Genomic DNA, 16,518 nt, shown 5'->3' with positions numbered 1-16,518 from the left:
TTTTCAAAATAGCCGATTTAAAAAAGTAACTTTTACTTTGTATATTTGTGTAAACTTAAAAAACAAAACAAACAAAAAAACAACATAAAAAAAAAAGCAAACATACAAAATAGATTTTGGGGTATTATTACGTTTAAGTATAATTATAAGTGTTTTCAAACATGACCAGAACAACCATAGACATATAAAATGATTATTTTTTACGTATATGACAGAGCCAACAACTTTTATTTTGTAGGCACGAAACAACAAATTTGTCCTACGTCAAATCCGGATCAAGAAAGATGGCAGCGACCTTGTGTGGCAGACTTCTCCCGAAAGCGGGTAAGATTCTGTTTTGATATTGCAGTGTTGTTGAGTTTGACCTACAAAAGAAATACCATCCATAACAACCAGTTATCGGCCATTTAAATTTAAACTATGAACCCCATTGTAAAGTTACAGCGGAAATACACTATGGAGCTATTATTGTGTTACTGTACAGCTGCAGCAGCAGCATCATCTATCAGGGACAATGCAATACATTTTTAGGTGCTTTTGTGTGTTCAACTCTTTCCTGTTTACATAATGTCATTTGGTATATCACTCTAAATTTAGCATAATGATATGAATGCATACTGCCACTTTGGATTTTCGTCAAAAACCCTGTATTTATTTTCATGAGAACATCACGTGATATTTTAATCATGACAATCATGAATGATGTGTGGCATCTTTTACATTTATATCACATTATGAATATAAATGTTTATATAGTAGCCTTAATGTTATTCTTACCAATATTCATATTATGTCAACCTTCAGGATGGCTGCCATTAACCCAAAGTGTTCGTCACGGCTCCAAAGCTGTCACTCGTCACAGAAAGCCAGTACATTTTCTCAAGCAGAAGCTGTTGGCTGTCACTGAGTACATTCCTCCCACACCTGCAGCTCCTCCTGCTGCTCTGGCTCCACGAGTCCGAAAGACTGAAGAGGTTGATTATTGCAGTAGTTACTGAACATGATCTATGTTGGAAGAATTTAGTTGCATTATCATTCGGTCAAAATTAGATGAAATTAATTACTTTTACTTATATAATATTATATACTTATATACTATTATATAATATATAATTATATACTATTATATAAAGGATTAGTTCATCCAAAAATTATGTAATCATTAACTCAGCCTAATGTCATTCCAAACCCGTAAGACCTTTTCATTTTCAAAAAGCAAATGAAGATATTTCTGAATGATCTCTGTTCCTCTTTTGACAGTCCAGGCAACTACCACACTATCTCTTTAATATTATATTATCATTATATTATAAATATAATTATTTTAAGAGTGTCATTTTTAGTGTCCCAAGTCCCATTCTGAAAGATTGTTTTCTGCTCAGAATACTAATAAATGGTAATTGAGAGGAAAAAAAAGGGAGTATTCTGTGGTGGAAACAAGCTTCCATGGTGAAAGTACTATAATAGCAACATATAATATGTATTATACAATATTTTATGAAATATATAGTCAATTGTATAAGTGTTCCATTAATGTATATATCAACTCACTTCTCTTTTAGGAAAGTCCTCTGGCAGTTATGTTGCGGAAAAACCTAGAAACCTTGTTTAAGGAGTGTAAGATGATTGCTGTGGTCCAAAACAATGCAATCAATGCAGAGGACCTATTGCAGTTGAAACACAAACTGAAAAAACACAATATCAGTATCAAGTTCTTTCCAAACCAGGTAATGCCAAGCTTTAGTGATGATTACCACTGTTGTGAGCTACTGTTGTGTGACATTTTATTTGTGTTTCTTTGCAGGTGACGAGGTCTTTCCTCAACAACAGCATTTACAGTAACATGTTGCCTCTATTTGTTGGCCAGACTGTCATATTTGTTAGTAAAGAGCCAAAAGTTAAGGAGATGCTGCAGGCGCTGAGGCACAGTCCTCAGATGGTCCTGATAGGTGAGTCAATGTGCCATGATATACATGAACTTGCATTCATAAAAGGCTTCAAAAAAGTTGGTATTGTCTCTAAGGCTTTCTGAAACATTATCTTTCAGGTGCTTGTATAGAGAACACATTGCTCTCTTATCAAGGTATTCTCAAATACTCCAAACTCCCATCTATGACCACTATCCAGGGTGAGCTAGTTGGTGGACTAACCATGATGACCTCACAGACTGTCTCGATGCTACGCCACCATCCAGCTCATCTTTCTGCCCTCCTTCAGCAGTATGTGAAACAGCAGGGCACCGTGGACGCCACAAATGCTGTTACAAATAAAGATGCTTCTAAAATACTGGAAGCTGCTGCTTAAATTTTACAAATAGACATGGATGAACAACTGTGTATGATTGACAAAGTGCATATAATAAAAGGATATTATTTAAAGTTGCATTTTGGTCATTTTTATTGCCATAGTTGTAGGTAAACAAATGTTTGTTTTCTCTAGAAGTTTCAAACACCTAGTAAGAAAACTTTTTTTAAATAAAATATTACCTCATTTTGTCATTTTAAAGCAATTATAAATATCAAAATTCATTATGTATACTATCAATAATTGTTTTACTGAGAAGGTGTTGCTTAAAAGCCAATAATAGGCTATTTAATGGCAGGTTGTTCCATTGTGACAATTTACCCCATAGGCTATAGCTTGGCATTATTTCACAAAATGTCCACACAACAAAAATTGTGAAACGTCACCATGAAATCAAAATTGACAATTTTTGTTTTAACAGAATATTTCAGAATTCATTCTAAATTGTTTGTGCACATCTTTCTTTTTTAAAATGAATGTGGCCTCGTAATCTTTAATCGAGTCTTGTCCCGCCCTATATTTGTTTCTTGTCCGAGAAGCCGTTTCACTCGGATATACGTCACTCACAATAGGTAAGAAAAGACAATCGTAACTTCCGTTTCATGCCTGTCTATGGTCTCATTCAATGAGCCGCATCTTCAGCATCAACGGTGGAAATGCAACAGATTTTTGTTGTCAATAGTTTAAGGTATGTAACTGTAGCAAATTTGACTTTAAAAAAGAAACCTGATAAATTATCACTGGACTGGAGTGGAACAAAAAGTGTGACAACTAGCACCAATCTCCTCAATAATCGTATTTACATTAATGGATTATTTAATTAATTTGAATAAGCTACGCCAGTAGCTTATTCAAATTGTCAATTTGCAAATTTAAACACATTAAAGTGCATTGAAGTGAAAAACCCAGGAAAAACATGGATTTGTACTGCCAGAGCCAAAATAAACACTAGTTTATGGTCATGGATCCTGATTAAATCTCTGGATTACTTCATGTTAATGTAGGTCATGCATTCCTTTATTGATACAACCCCGGGTTCGTTACTTTTGTCTCAGTTCTAGACACTGACACCGCTGTGTGTTTTTTAGGTCAGGTTTACATGTGATCTTATTTCAATAAAAATCGTGTGAATTTGTAAAAACCGCTTTATAAATAAAATGTAAATGCTGATCATAGATGAACCAACAAGGGGAGTTACCCACTTGAAATTTAGTAAATTGTTGACTATCCCATCAAGTAATGGCAGAGTTTCAGCTTGAAATGCATCTGAATGGCTGGCTGTCAGTAAAGTTCCTCCGACATGCCTGTAACTAATGCCGACAGCTTTTACGACTAATGCGGATAATGATTTGGCCTGGAGCCCTGGGTGGATTTGCTGGATGTTCAGTCACCAGTGGAGGATAGTTTGGGAACTGACCATGATATATCGCTCTGGTATGCACAGGATTTTTGAATTCTTGTGTTTTAGTAAAAAGTGGTTGAACCGGTTGTCCTGTCAGAAAGTGTAACGTATGTTTAAGCAAATGGGGAAGCATGAAACTCAGACGCTTAGAGAGAATTACTCAGAAATATACCACACGCTGGCCAAGAGCAGGAACCTCAGGTAAGAGCATGAGTTACAGTACATAAAGAAACTTTGGATTTACATGCTGGTGATTGGTAGCACATTTGAAAAGTATTTCTGAAATGGAAGTGAGTTTCATTGTGTGGAAATTATGTATGGAAGATCACAGCCTTCATCAGTACAATGGTAAACTTAACTTGAGCATTGAAGAGATAGTTCACCAAAATGTTTAAATATGTCATAGTTTACCCTCAAGTATTACAGACCTGTTTGAATTTCTTTTTTTGCCTGCTGAACACAAAAGAAGATATTCTGAAGAATATGGGTAATCAAACAGTTGTCCATATTGACCTCGATAGTAAGAAAACAAACTTGGCCTACTATGGATAGGGGCCTTTCAACAGTTTGCAGCATACCAATGTTGCTCAAAATATGTACAGCAAAGGAAATACATGATTATAGTTTTTGATGACAGACCTCTCATTTTTGCGTAAACTATCCCTTTAACTCTTAAAACAACAGCTTTTAACAATAGCTAAAAAGGATGTTCTGTTGTTCAAACATAAGTTTTATATCATATCCTAGAACTTAATGGCTTAGATTGACATTTACTGTACTATGTAGGCTATTTGAAAAATTTGCCAGAAGCATCTTATGTTTTTTTTTATGTTTGGTAAACAGTGTAAGACTAAACTGTACAGTTTTCTTCTCAGCCCAGTAATCTTAAAGTTAAATTTTATTTACACATAAAATGTTTACAGTGTATTGGTAACTATTTGGCTTCTGAAGACACTTGATGGTGCTTTACGTATTCTATATAGACAACTTGGAATGGCTACTTTGACTAAATCTGTGTATTTGTTTAACAGACATTAGCTTTTAAAAATATGCTCAGTTCTTATAAATTACAATAAAATCAAAATTATGTTATTATGATTATTCAAACCGTGTAGGCCTACGTCATGCTGTTTTCCTGCTGCTATACATCATATTTCCTGTGACCTGTCATCCTGCTTGCGGTGAAAAGCTATTCAAGCTAAAGGCTGCTAAAAAGGGATATTCAAAGCCAATTATCGTAATGACGCTAAGCCTGTCCCGTAGGGAACATTACATGTGTGAGGTTACTATCCATGAGCATGTGTTACTGCACTTATGCCTTCCATAAAAGGGGGAATCTAAAACAATCTTTTAGATTTATCAACAACAATATTGTTAGCTCATTATAAAATATGTAGTTCAAATTACGTTTACCTTTATGTATGAATATTGACAATTTTGTAATCAAATAGTTTTACTCAACTGCTAATTTAGCTGTTTACAAAACACCTCATTTGCCCTCATTCTAGTTTAATGGGCAGGTATGAGCTTGTCATAGTTGTCAAGACAATGTAAGATTCTAGTAAACAGGTTTGGTTTCTGTTACACCCACATTTCATTCAGCTTTCGATCCAGAAAAAGATTTTTTACATAATATATAAGTGTATGTAATTAAGCATACACCACAATGGTGTTTCCTTACATCATACTAATGAGTGTATTGTTTTTGTTTTCTTGCTTTGCATTACTGTACGCTCCCTTGTGCGCTAAGCCATTTGAAAAGTATTTATAAGTAAAATGAATTAGTGTGATTTAGCGAAGGGCAGAAGTTAATTTCCCAAGAATCGTTGGCTAAGGCAGATCCCTACGTCCCTATGTTAGATAACATAATTAGATGAGTTTTCTCTGTACACTATATTGCTTCTGTTTTTATTTACTGTCACAGTGCTGGTTATCTTTGCCATGTTTCTACCCTTGCAATTTATCGGGTTTCACTTCACAAAACCAGACCTAAAATGTAATGGCAATTATGTATTATGTTGACAAAGACAACCTGTTATTTGCCAAATGAAATAATTGGCTTTTACATTTACACTGTGCTAAAATCAAAATAATCAAAAAATAATTTGAATAGTATAAAATTGAAGGAAGTCAATACACAACTCTTTTACAAAATACAGTATATGATTAACTTTCCCTTACCACATGCCTGTCTGACTAAGCAATAAATGAAAAAGACATACTAATAATGAAAAATCTTTCCTTTGCAGACATATTGTGCTCTAGTGTACAATGAGAAGGAGCCTCTAGCGGAGCGTATATTCACCCCAAGCTCGACTAAGTGCACAAGAAGACATTTTTAAAATGGACTCCCACGTGTCTTCAGTGGACCACGGCCATTCACAGGCGAGTGGTGGGGAAAAGTTGTCTAGTAGCTGGCAAAAGCCCACACACTCCAGGAGCAGCAGCACAGCATCCTCACGACACTCACGGCTGGTTTGTACCATCTACTTGACATAAACACCCAAACTCAGGTTGCTTCAACTGATTTTTGAACACGCCTAAATATTTTCCTTACAAGTGGTGTCTGCGATTGATTTTCCCTCAGGTGTCTGAAACCAGTTACTCAACTCCTAACAAGTGTCTAACCAAACCGACAAGTTTCAATAGTTCAAGCTCAGTGGTTACATTTTGTTCATAGGGATTAAACGTAGCACATTTTAAATGGGTAAACGCCCTGATGTACATAACTGTGATTGCCTTTTCCACTCTGTTTCTAATAGAACATTAAAGACTGGGAAGTAATGGATGACTTTCCAGTAGATGTAAACTTCACTGGAGAAAACATGCAGGATGCGAACACTCCAGGAATCTGTGAAGGCTACTTGATGAAGAGGAGAAAGTGGCCTCTTAAAGGCTGGCATAAGGTATGAGAAAAATGTTACACATTTTTTTTTTTCCCTTAGGTAGTTGTTGTAAGAATGTTTGAATGACTTTAAAGTTATACTTTCTTACAGAGATACTTTGTCTTGGATAAAGGGATCCTGCGATATACAAAAAACCCACATGATGTAAGTATGCTAATTATTTTTCCCTTACATACAACCACAGATCTTGGATGCAGACTCTTTAAACATTCAGGGATTTACTTTTTCAACAGTTCTCCAAAGGGAAAATGCACGGTTCACTGGATGTCAGTCTCGCAGTTATGTCGGTAAACAAAAAAGCGAGACGTATAGACCTGGATGCTGGAGACAATCTGTATCACATGAAGGTAAGTCACTGTATTGCTGGCATTAATTGCTTGAAATTAAAGCTAATATTATCTTAAGTTCATCTACCCGTCATCTACTCAAATAGTTGTTCCGTTGTTCCCAAATTGGGGTTCATAAGCAGCTTGGGGTTTGTGAGGGACCTGCAGGGGGTTGATGAAAAGCTAATAATTAAACAATTAAAATATACAATTAAAAACTAAAACAATGCAAATAAAATGCGTATTAAAAATGTACTTAATATTTTGTTTATTTGCATGTTATGTGACCATTAACTGACATCAGAGAACCATGAACATGCAAATGTGTTGTTAAATGATTGAAATATCCACATAATATATATACATATATTATATATCAGGGGGAACATGTAACAATTTTAGGTCAAAGAGGTTCAGCTGGAATTCCATAATTAGTTATAGGGACATATTTCGACAAACGTATTATGCTAAGTATTTCATCAAATAAAATCACTGCCAAAAATGTAAACTGAAGATGATTTACCTTTCTAACTAGGCCAAGACTCAAGAATTATATTACATATGGGTCACCAAGCTGAGTGCCCACAGGATGTATAAGAAGAATGAAGCTGCGCACATTCACAATGGCTTCCTCCAGGCCCTGTCCCATGGCAGTCATTTATCTCACAAAAACAGTGCCATGCAGGACATGGTGAGTGAAATGTTTCCTACATTGACTTCACTTTGGCCTGCCTCTAAATCACCAGGGATTAGGAGAATGTGTCCTCACAATTTAGGAACAAGTAGAATTAGCGATTAGACATCATGTCCCAGATGGTGGTTTTACCCGTAAATGCACACTAATAGATGCTTCGGTGAGTTAATTGATTATATGTCTGATGAAAGTAACAAATTAATCTCACAATGCCAGGGCACGTCTGTGTCTAATGTGGGTGAAAGTCTGCCGTGTGTCAATCCTGCCATTAATGGGAAAGTGTCAGCTTGGCTACAGTCACAAGAACCTGACTTCTGTGCACAAGGTACTGTTGTATTTTTAAATACTAGTGAAATGGTAATAAAGGAATGCATAAGCTCAGACGAGTAGCATTTGTGCTGTTTTCCAGAGCTTACACGTTGTCAAATGGAGCTGAATGAGCTGCAACGGCTGGTCCAAAAGTTGCAATCTCTAGAGTCAAACCAATTGGTCAATAACGGAGACCTCCAGAGGATTATCAGCATGCAGGTTAGTAAAATGAATCGGCTGGAGGCAGGCCTTTACCAGAATGACTTGAGTAAACGTTCCAACATGTGTTTGACCCACAGAATCTTCTTCTTGAAAAGCCTAAGAAGAAGTCTAGCAAGATTTGGGGTCACTCTCGCACACTGTCTCGAGTTGAGGCGCTTGGAATGGTGAGGCTTCTCAGTTCACGTTTTCTTTGATATTAGGATATTTCCAAAAGTCTTGGGAGCAATTATAATCTTTGCCCACAGGGATTGCCCTGCCATTGGGATTATTCCATGTTTTCCACAAAGGTTTGGAAACTATTATGGAATTTATTCCATATTCTTGTGCAGTGTGATCCCAAAGATCTGTGCATTTTATTTATGAAAACAATAGCCTGGCATTTGTGCTGTGATGTGTAGTAAGCATTAGAGCTTTAAAACCCCAAGTAATTTAGTCAACTCCTTTTTTACATGAAGCCATTTCGTGGGATTACTAAATCGGTAAGTCGCCACAAGACATTTCTTGTAAATTCTTTGTAGCTTTCGTCACATTGTACCGGCTATAAAAAGTTTTAAACCATGTGGTCCTTTTACATTTTGTATAATGTACTCTACTGTTCAAAATATTTGGGGTTGGTAAATCTCTAATATTCCCCAAGGATGCATTTATTTGTTAAACCCCCTTAAATATTTAGAAATATTATTACTATTTTAAATAACCGTTTTCTTTTTGAGAATATTTTAAATGTAATTTATTCCTTTAATGGCAAAGCTAAATTTTCAGCATCATTACGCCAGTCTTCAGTGTCAAGTGATCCTCAGGAAATCATTCTTATATGCTGATTTGCTTCTCAAGAAACATTTATTATTATTATCAATGTTGAAAACAGTTGTGCTACTTTTATTTTTCTGGAAACCATGCTACATATTTTTCAACAGCATTTATTTGAAGTAGAAATCTTTTGTAACATTATACTTTAAATGTCACTTTTGATCAATTGAATGCATTCTTGCTGCATAAAAGTATTAATTTATTCAGACTGATCCTAAACTTTTGAATGGTAATGTATATTATGGTTTGGTCTTTGCAAATGTCCTATAGCTTCTGAATGTATGGTGGATTACTGCCTCCGATGTATAACCTAAATATCAACATCTCATTTAATGCAGTTATCATCAAGCCACCTGACCAGTTCTTCCCACCTGGGAACCTCCGTCCCATCAATCCCTGATTATGTCCTCACCCAGGGGACCCCACCAGCCTCCATTTCATCAGAAGACAAGAAACTACATCAAGACATCTGCTCCATGGCCCAGAAAGGTATGAGAGTAGCGCATTAATGATTTTTAATGATTTTTATTTATTTATTTACACCTAGTTTATGCCTATTTGCTGCATTAGTCTGAATTTCTGAATGTATTTTTCCTCTCAGTCCATGCCTCTCTACGTACTACACATGAGGCTCTCATTCAGGAGCGCCAACGCCTGCACAACGCCTGGTCTAGCAGGGAGCTTCACCAGACCTCTGCTCAGATCAATAACCTCTGCAGCCTGGCTGAGGTAACAATGACTTATGTTACTTTGTGAAAGACCCATGGTGCAGTGCTTTCTCTTAAAAGCATGCAAAGATAGATTTACTTCAGCTTTCATCTTGTTAATAAATGTGCTATACGCTGCTATATACCAGATGTGTCTAATGCTGCTCCTGGAAGGCCACAGTCCTGAAGAGTTCAGCTCCAACCCAATTAAACACACCAGAACCAGCTAATCAAGGTCTTACTAGGCATACTAGAAACTTGCAGGCAGTTGTCAAGTTGGAGCTAAACTGGGCAGGAGAGTGGCCCCCCTGGAACATGATTGGGCACCCCCTATTAACACCCCTTTTAATGCTAATACATGCTTTAATGCAGTGATTCTCAACTGGTGGCCTCTGCAAACTTCTAAGGAGACCCCACGATGACCCTAATCATTTAAAAGAAGACAAAACAAGCTTTAAAATGACTAAAAAGCAAGATATTTCAGTGCTGATTTGCTTTAATATATATGAAAAAATTTATATTGAATATATCTAAAACAGGGTTTTAAAATCCTTTTTGAATCTTGTACAATGGTGGGATCAGGAGTCAAAACGGTTGAGAACCACTGGTTTATTTATTTAAGTTTATTGTGTTATGTTTTACTGCATAGATGTGTGTATGTGTGTCTTTAGTTAGATGTTAACTCCCGTCATACCAAAATCCACAAACTCTCGGTGTCCTCCAACTCCTCAGATGAGTCCTTCCGTACTGTGCTACAAAGAAAGGTGTGTCACATTCCACCCAAAACCTACTCGTCCTGTTCCCTATTTTTGTCTCTCTCCCCCTCCATCTCCACTCTCTGCTTCTTTCTTCTGTTTACAGGTTGATGGGTTTCACCTACTTAATATGTCAAACAGAACAGACTCTTTTGTCCTCTCATATTTTTATTTGCAGTTTCTAACCACCTACATTTCTGTCTCTTTCTCTCAGTCTGGCTCAGGCCGTAGTTCGCTTGTCCGCGTGCCCTCGGTGGCTGACTCAGTGGCGGAGTATTTTGATGCATGTGATGAACTTATGTGTGCGAGCTCTTCTGAGATATCAGATGAGTCCGGCCTGAGTGACGGATCCAGTAATTCAGAGCCTGATGAGGCTCATGGTTAGTGAAAACAAATTTAAATGTTCTGTAAGCACGTATGAGTGTGGTGTTTAGGTGTCCGTAGTGTTGTCACGGTACCAAAATTTCAGTATTCGGTACCAATACCAGTAAAAATTCACGGTTCTCGGTACCAATTTCGGTACCAAAGCTTAGTTTAAATTTACATACATTTAAGTGTTTATCATGGTTACAAGAATGGAAACTGTACATTTGTATTATAAACACTTTAGAAAAAAAGATTAGATAAAATGACCTAAAATAAACAATAGTATACACTAACACATTTTTAAAGTTGTTTGTAAAGTTTTAATCCGTTAACATTTATTTAATGCACAATGAATGAAGTGAACAAACATGAACAATCAAGTGTTTGTATTAAATAACATTTACAAACATTAATTAATGTTGTAAAATATTGTTCACTCAATGTGTTGATGTGAACTAAGTAATGTTGATGAATGGTAGCTATCTTATTGTAGCATAACCAAACTATACAGGAGATAAAACATGTTTTATTTGACTTGACTGTACTTTTATTGAATCTAAACCTGCATTCATATTTAATTTTAAAAAGGCTTTTTAAACCTGCTGAGTTATAAAGGCAAGAATACGCCTAGCTCTGGCACTGACATTAAATGACATAAATAGGGATGCGTCGATACTAATACCAGTACTCTGGTGTCGGTTGGATACTACTGTGCTCATGTACTCGTAAAACTACACCGAAAGCACTTTAGAAGCCGTTCACAAATCGCGCGTGTTTTTTATTATATTTTTACGCGTGCTTATTCTTTCCAAAGCGCTTGCTCTCACGCGGCGTCTGTCGTTGCTATGCAACGAATTTTTATTATGAGCGCGCTTGCCTCGCGCCTATATTTGAAATTGCGAATTTGCATGTAATCGGCCTTTTATGGCAACGTGACATTAGCCTAATTCAAAATATTTCCATATGTGGCTCTTTCCTCCTTTCGTATCAACAAGTGGATTCAGAGAGAGAGCCATATCAGCGTTACGAAGAGGACGCAACAGTGCACCTTTCAGACAGCGCGTCTAGAACTGGAACCTGGTATTCGATAGCACCTAGAAAAGCTGGTACCGTAACTTTTTTTTTTTTTTTTAGTACCGACTTGGTACCGAAGTACCGAGTTTTTTGACAACACTAGGTGTCCGTATACACTACCATTCAAAAGTTTGGGTTTTGAATATTAAATGTTTCTTTAGCATAAGTCAGCATATTAAAAGATTAATGACTGCTGAGAATTTAGCTTTGCAATCACGGGAATAAATTATATTTTAAAAACTATTAAAATAGAAAACAGTTAAATAAACTGTAATAATATTTTTTTTTAATTAATTTAAATAAATAAAAAACTACAAACATTTTAAATGGTACTGTATGTGTACAATTGATATAATCTGTGACATTGTTTGTGCTACAACTTTTTGCCTTTTTATTATCTCATCAGCAATGGCTACTCGCAAGTACCGCGCCAGCCTTTCAAGGGCGCCACCAAAATCGAACATCATCAAGAACACCGGAGGCCGTACTAGTCTGCCTGCTGTCTGCCCTGACAACAGCCATGTCGGTTTGATGACTATCCTTTACAACAACATAGGAAAGGATCTGTCCCGTGTCTCCATGCCAGCAGCTCTGAATGAACCTGTGTGCCTGCTGCAGAGACTCTGTGAGGAGCTGGAATACTCAGACCTACTGGACTCTGCCAATCATACTGATGACCCCTACCAGAGGATGGTAATAATTACACAGATTTAGCAAAACTGCATACTGTAATTCAAACAAGGGAATGATTTACTAAATTATATAATGAACAATTACTTTTACTTATTACTTTTTGTGTTTTTGAAGGCTGCATAAAAAAAGATATTGTAAAAACAGAAATATTGTGAAATAGTATTGCAATTTAGATGAAATGCTTTCTATTGTTTAATGTAATTTATTCCTGTGATGGCAAAGTTGAATTGTCAGCATCATTGCTCAGTCTTTAGTTTCACACAATTCTTCAGAATTCAATCTAATATGCTGATTTGGTGCTCAAGAACAATTTGTTGTGATTATCACGGTTGAAAACTGTTATTGTCTTCAGGATTCAAAAGAAAAAGCTTTTGTAAATGTTTTGTCACTTTTGGCCAATTTAATACATATTTTCTTAAAAGTATTAATGTCTTACAAAAAAAATAATAATAGTACCAACCCCAAATGTGGTGTATTTCTTTATAAATAGTACAAATTTCTGTTTTGTCTCTGTAAAGGTTTATATTGCTGCTTTTGCCATATCTGGCTATGCCACGGCTCAGTTTCGCAACCGTTACAAACCATTTAATCCAGTCCTGGGAGAGACATTTGAGTGTATCCGAGAGGACAGAGGCTTCCGCTACATTAGTGAGCAGGTAAGTGATTGTCACTACTGATCAAACATCAGATATGTTTGCTATCAAGCAGTTGTTTACTCTGTGGTTTTGTGTTTGCATTTAGGTTTCCCATCATCCACCCATATCTGCATGTCATGCAGAATCAGAGAATTTCAACTTCTGGCAGGGTATGTTTTATGGCCTGTGTGATGTCATGACGTACTGTATGTTTAAATTTGAATCTCATTCTTCTTCTTTTTTTAATTTTGCATGCTGAGAGCAGACCAGAGATGGAAGAACAAGTTTTGGGGCAAATCTTTGGAGATCATGCCAACAGGGATGGTGAATGTGACTCTAAAAAAGCAAGTATCTGCTGGACTTTGATGTCGATGGCTTTTTTATTTATAATGTTTTAGAGGAATTCTGATTGGTCTTTGATATACTGTACATTAGATATGGGGACCACTATGAATGGAACAAAGTGGTTACGTGCATCCACAATGTCCTCAGTCAGCAGCGATACCTTGAGCACTATGGCGAAGTCGTCATTCGCAACCTGAACAGTTCGGTCTGCACCTGTAAGATCACATTTGTCAAGGTGTGTTCAGTGTTTAATTGTTTAAATATGATTCATTTTGAGTACATATAGGTGAAGTCTTTGTACAAATGCAGAAAATGTTTATTTTTTACCCACCCAGTCACGTTACTGGGGTTCAGATGGTTCCAAAAACGAAGTGCAGGGTCAAGTTCTTGATGAGACTGGTAATGTCGTCCATCGTTTTGGTGGATTTTGGCATGAGGGGATTTTCTGTGACACCCTGCCCAATCCACAGTGCATCTGGAAGCCAAGTGAGTATTTCTGCATTTCCTCCTTTTTTTATTTAATTTAACACACGAGCTGCTGCTTGCAAACCAATTTGCTTTTGTACTGAGATTAATTTCTAAATGAAACCTAAGAATGCTTTTGCTATAAGAATGCTAAATACCTATTTGGATATTGGTCCACATTCTGCATTAATTCAAGCTGACATTGTGCTCTAGGAACATAAAACGGGTCACTTCTGATTTCTTGGCTGTTCTGTCTGACAGAACGAGTAAATCAGAGATGTACTTTGTGTTGGTAGATGTTGTCATGTTGTCTCTGCTCCATTACAGATCCACAGCCCAAGAACTACCTGCTTTACTATGGCTTTTCCAGCTTTGCAATGGAGATGAATGAGCTGACTCCTGACCTTAAGCCCCTGCTGCCCCCTACAGATACACGCTTGCGCCCTGACCAAAGGTGAGACCCATAAAATAGACAATGATAAATAGATGCAAGCTGCAACTGAAATCACATACTTCCCTAAGATAGTTGGCATGTGACAGAACAGAAGTAGGTCTGAATTTACAGTACTCCTAAAATAATAGGCAAAAAGTACATGGGTGATCTACTACTTCTGAAGTAGAGATTCTGAAGTGTGCATACGATGGACACTTTACTATCTCACGAGGCCACGGAACAGGATTTGTCGTAGGTCACATGATAATGACAACATGAAGAATGTAGTCCATCCAGATGACACACATTGTTGGGTTTTTTTTTTTTTTTAGCTGTTGTGAAGTGATTTCTTATTTAAAATAAGTACCTACTCAAGAGAGAATACGATTTCGGATGTAGGAGTCTTTGGAGCCTGATGATAAGAAATGATTTACGAAGCCGAAATAATTGGATCGCCTGTTTTGATATACAAAATATAGAAACTCTGTGAAATAGTTTTTAGGGCATCTGTTTTAAGTGTGCTCTGTGTTGTTAGGCTTCTTGAGGAGGGGAAAATACAGGAGACTGATAAAAAGAAGGATGAGGTAGAGGAAAAGCAAAGAGAAAGGAGGAAAATTCTGGCCAAGAAAGGAGAGGAGCACATCCCTCGCTTCTTCAGGTTAGTTAACATCAACTCCCAAACTGATTTATTCATAGGAATTAGAGCTGGAATGTTTCAATGTCCCCCCCTTCTTGCAGGAAATCTTTGGATGGTGCGGGAAGGGAAGTTTGGCTGTACAATGGAACATATTGGAAGATCAGGGAGAATCCTGGATTTTCCACTGTTAAGAACCTGGATTTATGGTGAAGAACACAGAGTGCAGCCACACACCGTGGACAATAAATCCCTGTGATAAATCCAGTTTGCACAGTTTTTAAGAGACTATAGAACAATTTTGGAGCAAAGATGAATTGCTGAGGGTTTTCGTACTGAACCGAATCCATTGAGCAAGGATGATGCTTTTAGCAAACGGCAACAGGAGGGATGCATTTTGAACACTTTTATTTATTTGATGGTTGAGGACACAAACTTGGTGGACAGTTTGGATAAAATATAAGCCAAAAAGGAATTGAGAATGTGTGCGAGTTCTGGAGTTATGTTTAGTTTTTAACAATTGCGCACATTTCTATGGGCAATGTAAAATTACCTTTCAGTTCAAGTACTTATGTGCCAGTGGATACAGCAAGAGTCTGGATAAAGTAAATGGATTATTTGATCATATGTAATATTCAGGGCTCACCAGTTCATAAAAGGAACACTATTTCTCTTACAAAGCCACGGCTCAACCTGAGCAGGATTTGCCGGTAACTGGATTAACTCTAATTTAGGCTCTCGTTGACTTGTACTGAAGGCGATTCCTGAAATCTGTCCTCGGCACTCTTAGATTGATTGCACATCTTTTCTTTTTTTTTTTCTCCTTTTTTGTAACAAAATGTAAGATTACAATTTTAGTCAATGATATTATATTTATTGGCATTTAAGTATGAATTAAACTCACAGTTTGAAATGTGACATCAGAAACGACAATTTTGTGTAGGCCTGGATGAAGAAAATCAGTGTATTAATTGCATATTTGTACACTTTCAAGTATTGACTTTCATAGCAATTTAAAACCGCAATAAAATGTACAATATTAAAGAATCGAAGAAAATGAATTTAGTATAGTTGAGTCTTTTATTACATTTAGAATGAACCAAAAACATAGTTTATTATACAGTATTTTAACAGCTGTGTCGGAGGCTCAGTGTGCTTTGCTGAGGAAACTTACTACAGATAACCACTTTTATTATTAGTAATATTATTATAAATTGTTGCTTTTAATTCAACAGACAATGACGATGCCAGAGGGAACATAGCCTAAAATGGTTCCTTAAAAGACCTGCCATTGACACTCTCAAAGATTCGTGGAGCATAATGTCCACCAGGGGTCAGCCAAAAACAATGGAGTGATTGCTATATGACAGCAACAGGCAATTTGTTCAGTATTTTCAGTTCACATCAACAGTAACAAACGTTTCAGTGCATTTCAGTG

The 16,518-nt window shown here is 36.6% G+C and overlaps 2 protein-coding genes across 6 annotated transcripts; both read left to right on the top strand.

Moving 5' to 3' along the window:
* The first annotated feature begins 176 nt into the window (after positions 1-176).
* On the top strand, positions 177-2,382 carry mrpl10 (mitochondrial ribosomal protein L10). The gene is made up of 5 exons (XM_039664909.2): positions 177-324; positions 805-974; positions 1,563-1,727; positions 1,805-1,949; positions 2,048-2,382. Exons 1-5 carry the CDS (start codon positions 285-287, stop codon positions 2,302-2,304), a joined length of 777 nt encoding a protein of 258 aa, XP_039520843.2. The 5' UTR covers positions 177-284; the 3' UTR covers positions 2,305-2,382.
* Positions 2,383-2,861: 479 nt separating this feature from the next.
* Positions 2,862-16,141, top strand: osbpl7 (oxysterol binding protein-like 7). Of its 5 annotated transcripts, none has more exons than XM_089122188.1 (23): positions 2,862-2,992; positions 5,956-6,181; positions 6,469-6,612; positions 6,703-6,756; positions 6,846-6,959; positions 7,474-7,629; positions 7,849-7,957; positions 8,042-8,160; positions 8,241-8,327; positions 9,312-9,462; positions 9,575-9,702; positions 10,352-10,444; positions 10,650-10,815; positions 11,797-11,907; positions 12,282-12,568; positions 13,087-13,224; positions 13,310-13,373; positions 13,469-13,547; positions 13,639-13,783; positions 13,884-14,034; positions 14,341-14,467; positions 14,982-15,104; positions 15,185-16,141. In XM_089122188.1, exons 2-23 carry the CDS (start codon positions 6,050-6,052, stop codon positions 15,291-15,293), a joined length of 2,787 nt encoding a protein of 928 aa, XP_088978314.1. In that variant the 5' UTR covers positions 2,862-2,992; positions 5,956-6,049; the 3' UTR covers positions 15,294-16,141. The 5 variants fall into 5 exon arrangements, with proteins under 5 accessions (XP_088978314.1, XP_088978316.1, XP_088978317.1 ...); XM_089122189.1 differs by lacking the exon at positions 2,862-2,992 and adding an exon at positions 3,604-3,907; XM_089122190.1 differs by lacking the exon at positions 10,352-10,444.
* The last annotated feature ends 377 nt before the right edge of the window (positions 16,142-16,518 follow it).

Source organism: Pimephales promelas, chromosome 17 (genome assembly GCF_988280905.1).
Source record: "Pimephales promelas chromosome 17, fPimPro1.hap1.1, whole genome shotgun sequence".
Classification (NCBI taxonomy): domain Eukaryota; kingdom Metazoa; phylum Chordata; class Actinopteri; order Cypriniformes; family Leuciscidae; genus Pimephales; species Pimephales promelas.
The sequence above is the reverse complement of the archived record's forward strand: the minus strand, read 5'-3'. Positions and strand labels throughout refer to the sequence as shown.